Below are 13985 nucleotides of genomic sequence, written 5' to 3'. Positions count from 1 at the left end.
CACATGTGTTAACCCACACACTTGCCCTCATACACGAACATATGCATGTAGACAACACATGCCTGTGCACACACTCTTGTGTGTGTGTGCATCAGAGATATTCTCACAAGCAACTTACCAGTAACAACATAACAAAACGAGCTTTGGACACATTTGGGCCTTTATCTAATCTCTTTTTTTTTAAATCAGTTCTTAACAGTGTTTTACTATCTGCATTAAATGTAGGATGAACCTTTTTAAAGTTGGTTTGAGTCTGGTACAGCTTTATTGAGTCCCATGGATATAGAAATTATAGCTTCAGTTTAACTCACCAAACAAAACATTTTTTGTTTACTTTTTCAGCTACTGCTGACCTTTGACCCTATCCTTGTTGAGAAGGTTGCTATCTTATTACACCACATTATGCAAGATAATCCACAGTTACCTCGCCTCTATCTCAGTGGAGTGTTTTTCTTTATCATGATGTATACAGGTTCCAACGTGCTTCCCGTTGCTCGGTAAGAACATGGAAAACACCTGTCTTAAATTACCTGTTATATGTGACACACTTAACGGGAACTTTTGCCTCATTGCTTTTTTCATTATAATAGTTATCTAATTAAATGTCTAAACATTTGGAAAGTAGAAAAGAAGGTGGGAACTCAGAATTGTGGCAGTTTACCAGAATTAGTATTTGAAATTTATTTTATTATATGTATACATATATTTAATATAAATGCATTTATCTTATACATGCAGTTTTATATTTTGTTGTCTTAATGAATATTTCTATATTACTATGTATCCTTAATATAACCGTACTTCAAAATCTTTATAACACATTTCAGGTCTTTCTTAAAGTAATTTGGGAATATGGATTTATGAGTTGCCCTTTAACTTCTTTTTTAACCTTTTTAAAATTCATTAATGGTCCAGTCTTTAAAAACATAAAGTCACCAAAACCTAATCACTTTCTCTATCTGAAAGACACTTTATTTTTCTTTCTAGGTTTTTGAAATATACACATATCAAGTCTGAGGAGGTAAGCCCATTCCCTGCCTGCACACAGACACTGAGGGAGCTGTCTCAGCACTCTCAGATAGCTTTAGGAGCGTGTGCTCACTAGGCTGTACGTACTTGACGGCAGGGAGCACTTACAGTTCGTTCACATTCTCTGCAGTACCTGCACCTCAAAAGGCGGAGCAGATTTTTTAAAGGAAAGTATTGCCCATTATGCCTACATTGAAATCACAACTATGAGTTATTACTTGATAGCTTTTAGTATGTTACCCTTTTCAATTAAGAGTTAGATTAGCAGTTTTTATAGAGATGTTATTGTAATCTGAAATCTCTTAAGGTTCATTAAGACTGGAGCTGTACTTGTGTTCAGATCCCAAGGCAGAAGAGATGGCAGATTTCCTTTTTGAAACTACACTGTTTTCACGTGCTCTCAGAATGTTCTCGCCCTTACGTTCAGGAAAACTGAGAGCCGAAAAAAAAGATGACATTTAGGAAGGAGGCCCATCAACCTGAGGTTTTATTACCTATCAATTATTTTACAAAGAAACTTTAATGTCAGAAAGTTACCAGCAGGTGTTTCAAATTTGTTAGGCTTTTGCTAGAGCATTTAATTTTTTATGTTACCCGAAGCAGACCACTGGTTAAGACGTGAAGATTGCTGTACCACTTTGACAGTAATGAAGACTTCGTAGAGGAGCCACTGGAGCCCTAAGAGTGCCTGGCACTATTGAAGGGAAACAGGTGGTGGCAGCATTTCACGGGTTATGAGTAGAAAGTGAGACTATGGAAAAGCAGTGTCTCTAGTGATGCTTAATATAGTATTCGTTTTTTTTGGGGGGGGGGCATCCTTTCTCTTTTACTTCTGTGCATCAGTATATGGGTAATTGATTTAAAAAAAACAAAAAACAAAAAACAAAGCAAAGCTGGGCAAGGGAGTTTTGTGTGTGCGCACTTTCCTGTGTACCTATGTGGAGGCCTGAGGTCAACTTGAGATGTCTGTCTAACCTCTCACTGAACCCGAAGCCCAATGTTCCACCTGGGCTGGCTCATCAGTGAGCTCTGTCATCTCCCTCCATCCCAGTGCTGGGTTACAGCTCCTGCTGCCGCTCAGCTCCAGTGAGTTCTGGGGGTCCAGATTCAGATCTTAATGCTTGTGCTGAAAGTACTTTACCCTCTCAGATCTCCCTCCAGACTCCGAAAACTAATATTCTAGAAATTATTCTCCCTAACTATTTTGAATAATTATAGCAAAATTCTCTATGTAGTAAATCCCAAATAATACAATGCTAGGGAGCAGAACAGCAGACTTTCACCCAGCAATGTAACAAGTAAATGTATCACTATTGTTGGCAAATATCTGAAAATCTCGCTTTTGAATTTGTATTCCATCCCTAGTGCTGTCCTAGAGAAGTAAAACTTGTTACTTACCAAGGTGGAAGGCAGAGAAGCATTTGCCTTCTTTAGGACCAGATTTCAATCCTAAGAGAAATGAGTTTAAAAATGTGGCATGTAAAATTGTGAGCCAGATTTGGACTTCTTGATCCAGTTAGTTGTAATTACTTTAGATGAAATCTGCCCTCTTAAGTTCTATGCACATTTCATGCGAGCAGCCTCTTTAAGATCTCGATTTAAGGACTAGTGAGATGGCTCAGCGGGTAAGGTGCTTGCTACCAGACCTGGAGGTCTGAGTTGAGTCTCCAGGACCTACATGATGGAAGGTGAGAGCCTATTTCTACAAGTTATTCTCTGACCTTCATGAGCATGCCCTGGCAGAGGACACAGAGACACAGACAGACAGACAGACAGACACACACACACACAGAGAGAGAGAGAGAGAGAGAGAGAGAGAGAGAGAGAGAGAGAGAGAGAGAGAGAGAGAGAGAGAGAGAGAGAGAATAATTTTCAAAGGAGCTAGACTTCTAGACTTACTGGGTTTTGAAAACAGCAGGTATGGGTAGAAACTGCAGTGACTGGTATAGACAAGGTAGGTGATAAGTGTCTTTATGGATCTTCCTTGTTAGCATCATTGTTGCTCACGGCCACAGGCTCATTATCCTTAGCCCTGTGTGGTGTGGTGCAGGTGACCTCTGAGAAGGTTAAGACTGCTGCTGCAAGGCTAGTGGCTCTTGCTTCTGCCTTTGCCTTCACATTTCACTGCATTCCTCTAACCCTCTGCAGCTCAGCAGTGGTTTGTTCCAGGTTTGTTTGTGTGTTTGTTTGTTTTGAGGCAAGGTCTCTCTACATAACCCTGGCTGTCTGGCCTTGAACTCATAGAAATCCACCTTCCTCAGCCCAAGAGTGCTGGGATTAAAGGTGTGCCTCACCACATTTGGCCTGGTGCTCTTTCTTGAAATGCTCTAATAATTTATTTATCAAAGATTTTATAGGTGATTTTGTTGTTTCTAACTATACTTTGTCCATTTTTTTTTTAAGACTAAAGGACAGGATATTTTTCAGAGAAGTATACTTGGACATATCCTACCTGAAGCAATGGTGTGCTACCTAGAGAATTATGAACCTGAGAAGTTTTCTGAGATTTTCCTAGGTGAATTTGACACTCCGGAAGCAATCTGGAGCAGCGAGATGAGGTGAATAAGTCCTGGCTGTGTTTATGCTCGGAATGTTTGCTGCTGATCACCTGACTTGATTTCCATTCATTGCAAGAAGCATTCTTACTAGTTTTTGTATGTTCCACATCAACTGATAGGTTTTGTCAAGGCCTGAGGCTTCTATTCTGATAGGAATTTATCAATTACTGTTAATATAGCTTTTGTATAAGAGTGTGACCTGTTGGCAATGCAATCAAGACACAACTGGATTCTTGGCAATAGGCCTGTACTCCACAAACTGTGCCCGTATAGAATGACTCAGACTAAAAATGCCCACAAGAATTTTGATGACCATTTCCCAGCTATCTTAATTAGGTTTTATTGCTGTGAAGAGACACCATGACCACGGCAACACTTACAAAGGAAAACATTTAATTGGGGCTAGCTTACAGTTTCAGAGGTTTAGTCCATTATTGTCGTGGCAGGAAGCATGGCAGTATGCTGGCAGACATAGTGCTGGAGAAGGATCTGAGAGTTCCACATCTTGATCCGCAGGCAACAGAAGGAGACTGTGCCACACTGGGCATAGTTTAAGCATATGAGACCTCAAAGCCCGCCTCCAAAGTGACAGACTTCCTCCAACAAAGCCATACTTCCTAATAGTGCCACTCCCTATGGGCCCATGAGGGCTGTTTTCCTTTCAAACCACACCCTAGCCAACAGATTTTGACATTACAAAGAAAGGCATGCCATGGGAGAAGCCTATGGAAACAGAAAAAGGTGAGACCCAGAAACACATGGCAGGGTACACTACACACCTCACCTGTCCATGGATGTTCATAGGTCCAGGGTGATGGCTGCCTCTGTGAAGCCCTCAGCTCTCTTAGCTGTATGATATTTGGTCTTTGAGTCACTCAGTTCTTAGGCCAACTTTAGATTCTCCATGCCACCTATTTATCATCATTGGATTTCTGGGGTAGGTTGACCTTTAGGCTTGTTTTATGCTGGCCACCATATTTAATGGTGACATTCTGTGTGTCAGTCATATTTTTGTTGGAAAAATATGTAGGGATATAGATAAATGAGAAATGATTTTGTGCATAATATTTTTCTTTTTAAATTGTCTTGAGTTCCTCTCTCTGAAAGATTTTTCTTACCACATTTAGTTCTGCTTAGTTTAGGGCCAGATACAAACTAATACCCTGTAATGAGCATCTTTGGGCAGAAGCAAGCCTTAGTGCCTGGCTGTCCTGCTACCTGATATTTGTGCAAACACCATCTGCCTTTGTAATGGCTGGGTTTTTAGTAGGAATGACTGAGTGGATTGGTGTTCGTCTTTGGTCTTTATTATCAAGTATTATATATAGGTTTATTTCTCCTGAGTATTTACACAGTATGATTAAAATACCCAATAACATTTAATCAAGCTTTATAATTGGGTAGTTCTGAAGATTTATGTAATTTTCTTGCATGATTACCTATGTTTCTCTTTAAGTAAACTAATCCTTCAGAATGCCTGAACGGAAGCTTCTGTGATTGTAGGCGCCTCATGATAGAGAAGATTGCTGCCCATCTTGCTGACTTCACACCTCGCCTGCAGAGCAATACAAGAGCACTTTATCAATATTGTCCCATCCCAGTTATCAATTATCCACAGCTAGAAAATGAACTATTTTGTAATATTTATTACCTCAAACAACTTTGTGATACACTCCGGTTTCCAGATTGGCCAATTAAAGACCCAGTAAGTTCAGTTTGTTCCTTCTTCTGAAATATTTCTTTACACTGTGCGAATATATGTTGCTGTGATTGGTTTAATAAAGAAGCTGACTGGCCAATAGCTGAACAGGATAACGTTGTGGGGAGAGCCAAACAGAGAATGCTGGGAAGAAGAAGGGGGAGTGAGAAGAGTCACCAGGAAACACGAAGCAAGTCGTGCTGGAGGACACGTAAAGCCACGAGCCACGTGACAGCACATAGATTAATAGAAATGGGTTAGTTTAAGTTGTAAGAGCTAATTAATAATAAGCCTGAGCTATCAGCCAAGTATTTATAAATAATACTAAGACTCTAAGTGGTTATTCAAGAGCAGCTGCAGACAGAAACTTCCACTTACAAATGGCAACCCATGTTTGGCACTAGATGAAGCGTTTATCTAATTATTCTTTACCAAACTAATAAATAATCAGGAGTCAGATGTCAGGGTAAGAACCTGAAAGAACAGAGAAGCAAAGGAGCAGCCACCAATGACTTCCTACCTCTTCTGTTCCTTCCTCCAAAAGGGCTGAGATCCTCTCTCAGCTCCGCCTTATTACTTTGTCTCCCATCTGTCCACAGTCCTCCAAACCTCTATGGTTAATTTTGGTGAGCTAGTGGCTAGCTCTGCTTTCTGGTTCAAAGCAAGCTTTATTTTCAGAGTGAAATCACAATATTACACAACACCTTCTTAAACTGCAAAAGCAATTTCTAAACATTTGAGGATTTTTTCTTCCTGTGATAAGAAGCATAGTAGCCTCTTTAGGTATTCACGGTACTGTATCCCTACAGTCCCCACTGTTTGGGAGGGTCAGGCTGGAAGATTGCAGCAAGCCCAAACAATAGTGAGGTTGTCTCAAAGAAAGGAAGAAAGAGGAAATCTCTGCTTCTTAAGCAACATGTACTAAGTAGTTAATACATTTGTGTAGATTTCAGACTGAGCTGGGCGGTGGTGGCACACTCTTTTAATCCCAGTACTCGGGAGGCAGAGCCAGGCAGATCTCTGTGAGTTCAAGGCCAGCCTGGTCTACACAGTGAGATCCAGGACAGGCACCAAAACTACACAGAGAAACCCTGTCTCGAAAAAACCAAAAAAAAAAAAAAGACTGAAAGATACTTAATTTTTTAGTTTTTTTATGACTGAGATAAGTTTCATTCCCTGGCCAGTGCCCATCTCTAAGGGAGATTGTAAACTCATGGACATAGGTGTTCAGTATCTGAGACAGTTTTAGGTTGACTGTCACAGGGTCTGTGTACATTCAGAATGTTGGCTGATTGCCCAAGCCTCAGGGTTGATCTCTAAAATGGAGGTGAAAGAAATGTTAGCTGCTGTCTGTAAAGGAGGTTCTGAAGATTGAATGTTCATGTAAGCATAACTCCCTAACATACAGAAGAGCAGACTCGGAGCCCTTGGGGCTATGGAAAGGAGTGAAGTAGGTCTGGTACCTGTTCAGCAGAACTTACCATCTAAAGGTGCCAGACATTTGCCATTGGTCCCACACGTCACCATCTCTGCACATTGCTGCAACCAGATACAGACAAACAAGCCTGGCACTGTTTCAGACAGGAGTCTACATGAAACAATAGAAAACTTGTAAGCGCGAGTTAGCTTTAGTAGTGAACCCCTGTTTTCCTGTCTTCCAAAGACTGAGGCAGGAAGGTTGCAAGGCCAGCCTGGCCTATATCAAGGAAAAAAAAAAAATCATTGAATCTGACAACTTGTGTAAAACTGTCTGCTCCTTTGACGTGTAGGCATGTGATAAGTATTAACTGTTTGTCTTCCCCTCACTGTGCAGCCCCAGTGAGTTCTCTGTTCCTTGCATTTGTTTGAGTGCCAGCATACTTACAATATGTAGGTCACCTTAAGAAAGGTTCCACAGTGTGCTTGCTTTCTTAGCACAGTGTGTCTTGTACTAATTTTGAGGTTTCCTGTGTTTTATGAATGTTTCTTTAAAAGTTAACAGTAGAGATACATTAGTGAAGAATAAAAATATAGCTTAAACAGAAGGAAGTTCTGTAACTAATAACCTGGCTGACAACAGTGTAAAGATGTTTGTATTTCAGTGCACTGTTAATTGGATAGCCTAGAAATGCTGATTTAAATAAATACAGCACAAATATTGTATGAACCTAAAATTATATTTTGAATCATTTTATTTTATTGAATACAGATTTTACTCCTCTTTCTTTAAGGTTAAGCTTCTGAAAGATTCCCTCGACGCTTGGAAGAAGGAAGTGGAAAAGAAGCCACCTATGATGTCAATAGATGATGCTTACGAAGTGCTCAATCTGCCTGCAGGCCAGGGGCTGTGAGTTATTTCAGTATTATAGTAGTAGATGTCTGCTTTAGCTTAAGGCATTAATATCAAAGATGAAAATACATTTAAACTAGCCATCTTAAAGGGTTTTTATTTGTTTGTTTGTTTGTTTGTTTGTTTATTGCCTATTTATTGATACACAAGGCCCATGAGAATAATCTGGAACGCCAGTCACCAATTTTGACGTATTACAGATTTACTAACCAGAGTACGTTTCATTGATCTTGTTGGTAACCATTGCATTTTATCAATTGAACTCTTGTGTGCAATGTGCCTAGCCTTCACCTGGTACATGGTGCTCCTGCACATACTTGGTTCCCGCTTCCTCCTACAGTGTATGCTGTGCTTGGGGAAGGTCTGCTGGAAGTATGCCCAGGACACTGCGTGCAGATTAGGAGCATCCTTGGGGAGTTTTGTAGTGACTACACCTGGTAAAGGAAAATGGCTTAAAAGGCATTTTTTAAAGTACAAAATAAATGTTTGTAAAGTTTTCTTAATACTGATACAGTAACTTAAAATTACACAGTTTGCAATGGCATTTTAGACATTTTTGACAAATTGTTGGATTTTTAAAACATACTTCTTAGTTTATCAAATCCCAAATCAATTTTGTAATTTTTTGAAATAGATAATACTAAAATTATATTGTAAACAACTAAATTTTATAATAGAAGTTGAACCTTTCTTAGGGAACTTTTAGCTTTTACTTCACCTATAAAGATAACATAAAAATATAATCTTAACTTAAATCTTACTGGATTTAATTGGATATCTAATACATGATCAATTCCAAACACAGGATCAGTAATACAGTTCCTGACATAGAGATGTGAGCATATTCCAGCATCATGTTAGATGATGGTGCAAGTAGTTTTTCATGTACCTTACTGTATTCACAAACAGTTTCTTTCCTTCCAGGCATGATGAAAGCAAGATTAGAAAAGCTTACTTCAGACTCGCACAAAAGTACCATCCCGATAAGAATCCAGAAGGAAGGGTATGTGCCGCCTTGGGAATGGGCCTCACTTGATTTTGTTCCGTTGCCTCATCCTGTATACCTAATGTAAACAGGCCTCTAGCCACAGCCTGTGCTTTCTCTGTGGGTGCTCTTCTCTCAGTCTACTGGAAGGGCTGCTCCTGTGACTAGTATGTTTAGAACAGATTTATTCTCTAGCCTTACCCACTTCTGTTTGAAAATTGACTCTTAATTGTCAATCATAAGAATTATATATAAACTGTTTTTAAGGTATGTCATCACCATGCAGATTAAGTAATGTTTGTGTTTTTTTCTAATGGCACCCAAAATTCTTGTCATCCTAAGAGAAAATGTAGGAAATTGGAAACATATGTATTTCTGACAAGGAAGACTTGATGTTGAAAAGATGCCACTTATGTGAATGTAAACATCTTTTTAAAGTAAAAGCCTGTTTGGCTTTTTGTCTTGTTTTTGATTTGTTCTTAATTTAAAGGGAGTTGTTTAATGAGTTTTTTGTTGTTGCTTTGTTTTTGGGAACTTAGCAATTCAAACTCATCTCAAAAATAAAATAAAATAGAAAGTTTGGCATTACTTATCACATTGCTAGGCTTAACTTTTCAGATATTAAGATACTGCATCAGACTGTTATAGGGAAACTGGTAGGAGTCTGGCCCTTACACGAGGCTTATGCTATTGCTGACTGATGTTTCATTTAGAAGAAAATCATTTATTGTCTCCGAGTTACGGGAGCCTCATGAAGACACTACTAGTACACACCAGAATAGCTAATTTACAGATTAAATAAGATAATAGAATTTAGCACAGTGCTTGGCTTAGCGTTCAGTAAGCAGTAGCACTGGGACTCAGACAGATAAAATCAGCAGGTGAAGGTACTTGCCACTGAACCCAGAACTCAAAATGAAGAAAAAAGAGAGCTAATTCCCACAAGTTGTCTGCTCATCTCCATATGTGAGGCGGCAGCTGACCCCTCACACATAGATGAAAATGTAATAAAAAAGTTTTTAAAGAATAAAATGAACAGTAGTTCTTAGCAATAATCTTCCTGCATTGAGTCATTCTTTGGTATGTATGAGGACTTTAGGGATTTTTGTTGTGTTTCTTGTTTGTTTGTTTTGTTTTGAGACAGGATCTCATATATCCCAGGCTGATCTCTAGCTGTCATATAGCCAAAGATGACTTTAAACTTCTGTTACTCCTGCCTTCTGGGGTTGCAAGCACATACCACTATGCCCAGCTTCTTCGGTGCTGAGTTTGAAACCCAGGACTTCATGCATGCTACACAAGCACTGTGTGTTTTTACATATACTTATGGCATATTTAAATTTTTATGCAAATATTTCTCCTTGTGTAAAATTGAAATCCTTGGATACTTGTTCAGGAAAAACAAATGTACTGTAAGAAAACAAATTCTTACAGTATTCCAGCTAGATGACAGTTGGAATGAATTCCTTAATGTGAAGGTAAAATAATTAAAGAAATTGGTAAATTATTATAACCAAGTACCAATAATGTTTTGTTTTAAATTTTAATTAGAAAATTTCCAATTAAAACCTAATTGTCTGTGGTTACATACAGGACATGTTTGAAAAAGTAAATAAAGCATATGAATTTTTATGTACCAAGTCAACAAAAATAGTGGATGGGCCAGATCCAGAGAATATAATTTTGATTCTGAAAACACAAAGCATCCTTTTCAACCGTCATAAAGAAGGTAAATCCTCTGTCGTGACAGATCATAGATTATTTTACAGCTAATCTAACTGAGTTACTTGTTCTCTAGTATTTTCTAAAAGATTTGGAATTATTATTGCAAAGGACTCTGGGAATTGAGTTTCTGGTTCAGGAAAGCAGCTGCCTTCCAGAGGAAGGTCTCAAGCCATGCCTGCTGTGTGCCTTTTCCTCTGCTGTGCTTTTCAGTAGTTTGCATTGCCAACAAGGTTTCATTGTTTCTTCCCAAATGATGTTTCTGTTCTGTGGTGCTACATGGTTAGTTCTGTGTTTAGCCATCCAGCAGCAAACACATTAAATGGTATATAAGATAGTAAATGGAATCAGGAATTTAAAGATTATTTAATGATCTTCAGTGACATGTCAAAGACTGCCTGACCTGACTCCAGCAGCCCCAGAAGGTGGAGAACACCAAGCATGCTTGGGTTTTAAAATGAAGAAGAAACTTGAAAAGATTGTCCATCTCACATCTGCTATTTCATACTGTCTCTCTCAAGACCCCATGTCCTTTGGAATAGTTAGACAAACACGGGTTTCTGTGAAAGAAGTGCCATTTCAGAGTTCAGGGTTGTCCAAATGTTTCAGGGCCATTGTAGTCGTCCTAGCAGTTAAGAGCCCAGAATATTTAAGGCTATGTTGAAAGTATTTGATTCTTTGTTGGGTTTAATATAGCAGATCATTGTATTGGCTTGGGAACAATGTAAGATGGGGTGGAGAGAGCAGGAAGGAGGAGTGCGTAGTGAGGATTTGAGAACAGCGTGGATTGTCTGGGAAGCTTAAGATGAGAGAGGCTTGTGATTGGATTTTGGAGGGGGCAGCTAAGAATTTAGCAGTTGGATCATTGAAGAGAGCTGTAATCAACACACTTTTGTGTATGACTTGAAGCAAGCATGTACATAAACATCTTAGTTAAACGGCTTCCAGAACCAAGAATGAGGTTACAAATGTACTCAAAACCCTTAATAATTTATTTTTAAGCACATACATATATACATATGTACATACATACATACATGTTCACTTTTTTTCCTTTTCAAGCCAGCTTAAAACAGAGTATAATTTAAAGCACTGTATTCTTATTTCAAGTGAAATTACAGAGGCTCTTAATATCATGGCTGAGGGGGCTGGGGACCCGGCCCAGTATGGTTAAGAGCACTGGCTGCACTTCCATCCGCAAGACCTAGGTTCAATTTCCAGCACCCACATGGCAGCTCACAACCATCTGTAACTCAAATTCCTGGGATCCAGTGTCCTCTTCTGGCCTCCAAGGGCATCAGGCATGCACAGTGGTATATAAATGCAGACAAAAAAACTCATCCACATAAAAAATTAAAAATATGTATCATGAATGATTATTTGCATATCGGCCTCATTTGATAGTTTTTTTTTTTTTTTTTTTTTTGGTTTTTCGAGACAGGGTTTCTCTGTGTAGCTTTGCGCCTTTCCTGGAACTCGCTTTGGAGACCAGGCTGGCCTCGAACTCACAGAGATCCGCCTGGCTCTGCCTCCCGAGTGCTGGGATTAAAGGCGTGCGCCACCACCGCCCGGCCATTTGATAGTTTTTTAAAAAAACGAACTGGACTTTAAAATTCTCTTTGTATACCTGTATAGGGCAGCTCTCACCTCTGAGTGTTCTTACCAAAACATAACTAGGTAAATAGTTAATACATTTTTTTAACTTAGTATTTCTGGTAACAGTTTATATTTTGGGATTTGTAAATATTTAAAACAAATAGTAAGATAGAAAGGGCGGGGAGCCTGCTCTTAGAAGCTGGTCACACAGTTCTCACTTGTACTCCTTAAGAGGGAATGTGTGCTCAGTGACAGTGTGATTTCAGGATCACTTGCTGTGTCTTGCTGAATATAATCAGGTGAAAAATTACAATGGTCACATGGATGACAGAAGGCTGATATTCTGAAAAATCAGTTGTGTCCATGCCAAGTGCAGTTAATTAAGCAGGAAGTACTGTAATTCACCACATTAGTTCACTGAAAAGGAAAGGTAAATTAGGAGCCGTTTAATATGTGGACTGTTTTATTTTTTGAGGTACCATAACTGTTTAACTTTAACACTGTCTTTCTGTTATTTCAGAGTTACAGCCTTATAAATATGCAGGATACCCCATGCTAATTAGGACTATAACAATGGAGACTTCAGATGACCTCCTTTTCTCAAAAGAGTCACCACTGTTGCCTGCGGCTGCAGAGCTGGCTTTCCACACAGTCAACTGCTCAGCCCTCAATGCTGAAGAGCTCAGAAGAGAGAACGGGTTAGAGGTAATAGGGACGAGCCTCAGGCTTATCTTAGCTTGCCCAGGCACGTTAACTGGCTCTTGACGTCCAGAATCTCAGTACAAATGCATTTGGTGCAGTTTTTCCTTCTCCTTTATTCCTGCAGATAGCACTTGTTATAGCAGAGTACTGAGTTCAGAGGTGGTAAAGACAATGTTGCTTATAGTTTCTGGGAATGCTTTTAAAAAGCAGCGAGCCCCTGAGGTCCTTTATTTACTTGTTTATTTAACAAATGTCAGTTGAGTGTTTAGTTACCAAAGATGTAACATTAAGAGGTTATGTGTTCTTATCTGTGCTGGAAAAGGCTTTTTACCCCTCAAGTCCAATTGGAGAGTTAATGGCACACTTCTTTGACAGGTGTTACAGGAGGCATTTAGTCGCTGCGTGGCTGTCCTGAATCGCTCCAGTAAACTAAGTGACATGTCAGTGCAGGTGAGGCTAAATGCTATGTTAGACGGGTGGTTTAGAGGTCAACTGGGGTGCTCCGGAAAACACGGGTCTGCCTTCCACCCTCCACACTACTGAGTCTTTCACCGTAGAGTGGGGCAGATGATGTGATTCTCAAGCAGGCTGCAGGCAAGGCTGGTGCTGCTGGTCACACTGTAAGAACACCACTAAATGTCCTCACTGCAGTAACCTGTGCCCCCACTTTTGTGTTTTTTGGTTTTGTTTGTTGGTTGGTTTGTTAGTTTTACAAGATGGGGGTTTCTTTGGGTAACAGCTCTGGCTGTCCTGGAAGTTGCTCTATAGACCAGGCTGGCCTTGAACTCACACAGATCCTCCTGCCTCTGCCTTCTGAGTGCTGGGATTAAAGGCGTGTGCCACCACTGTCAGGTACACATTTTTTTAAAAATAAAACTATTCTTAGCTCAGTGATGGCACAAAACCAGGCTATGATATGTTTGTCCATGGTATGCTGGCCTTTGCATCTATAAGAAATCTTAAGATTTCTCCTAATTTAATCAAAATGTCCTGTTTAATTTTGGAGCATCCTGTATAACATTAAGTATCGCTCACACATCTGTTCAGTGTGTGATTGCTTCTGTCTCCTGTGCTGTCTGTAGGTGTGTGGACACATAAGCAGATGCTATAGTGTGGCTGCACAGTTTGAAGAGTGCCGGGAGAAGATCACAGAAATGCCTGGCATCATCAAGGACCTCTGCCGGGTGCTGTATTTTGGCAAGGTATAGCTCACACCTGTCCTCTCTGGGTACAGTCAGTGTGGGTTTTCTTTTCAAATAGCAAATGTTTGGTTTACAGCTATCATTTATCCAAAATTATTCCTAAGTCAAGTACTTGTATCTTTTAAGTATTCTCCTAGAAACATTGCTGTAAATGATGGGTTTA

The 13985-nt window shown here is 39.6% G+C and overlaps 1 protein-coding gene across 3 annotated transcripts in view; it reads left to right on the top strand.

Moving 5' to 3' along the window:
* Positions 1-13985, top strand: part of Dnajc13 (DnaJ heat shock protein family (Hsp40) member C13) — a 117524-nt gene that overhangs the window by 73189 nt on the left and 30350 nt on the right. For all 3 annotated transcript variants that reach the window (XR_008214028.1, XM_052718879.1, XM_052718871.1), the window contains 10 exons: positions 343-497; positions 988-1021; positions 3433-3587; positions 5091-5292; positions 7497-7612; positions 8540-8618; positions 10194-10329; positions 12439-12623; positions 12996-13070; positions 13703-13822. Coding sequence is in view for 2 of the 3 variants with exons in the window: in XM_052718879.1 (XP_052574839.1) it covers positions 343-497; positions 988-1021; positions 3433-3587; positions 5091-5292; positions 7497-7612; positions 8540-8618; positions 10194-10329; positions 12439-12623; positions 12996-13070; positions 13703-13822 (1257 nt within the window). In the remaining variant the exon portion in view is untranslated. The remainder of the gene's footprint in view (positions 1-342; positions 498-987; positions 1022-3432; positions 3588-5090; positions 5293-7496; positions 7613-8539; positions 8619-10193; positions 10330-12438; positions 12624-12995; positions 13071-13702; positions 13823-13985) is intronic.

This window comes from Peromyscus californicus, unplaced genomic scaffold, assembly GCF_007827085.1.
Source record: "Peromyscus californicus insignis strain IS unplaced genomic scaffold, ASM782708v3 Scaffold_11__1_contigs__length_118956290, whole genome shotgun sequence".
NCBI classification, from domain to species: Eukaryota; Metazoa; Chordata; class Mammalia; order Rodentia; family Cricetidae; genus Peromyscus; species Peromyscus californicus.
The sequence above is the reverse complement of the archived record's forward strand: the minus strand, read 5'-3'. Positions and strand labels throughout refer to the sequence as shown.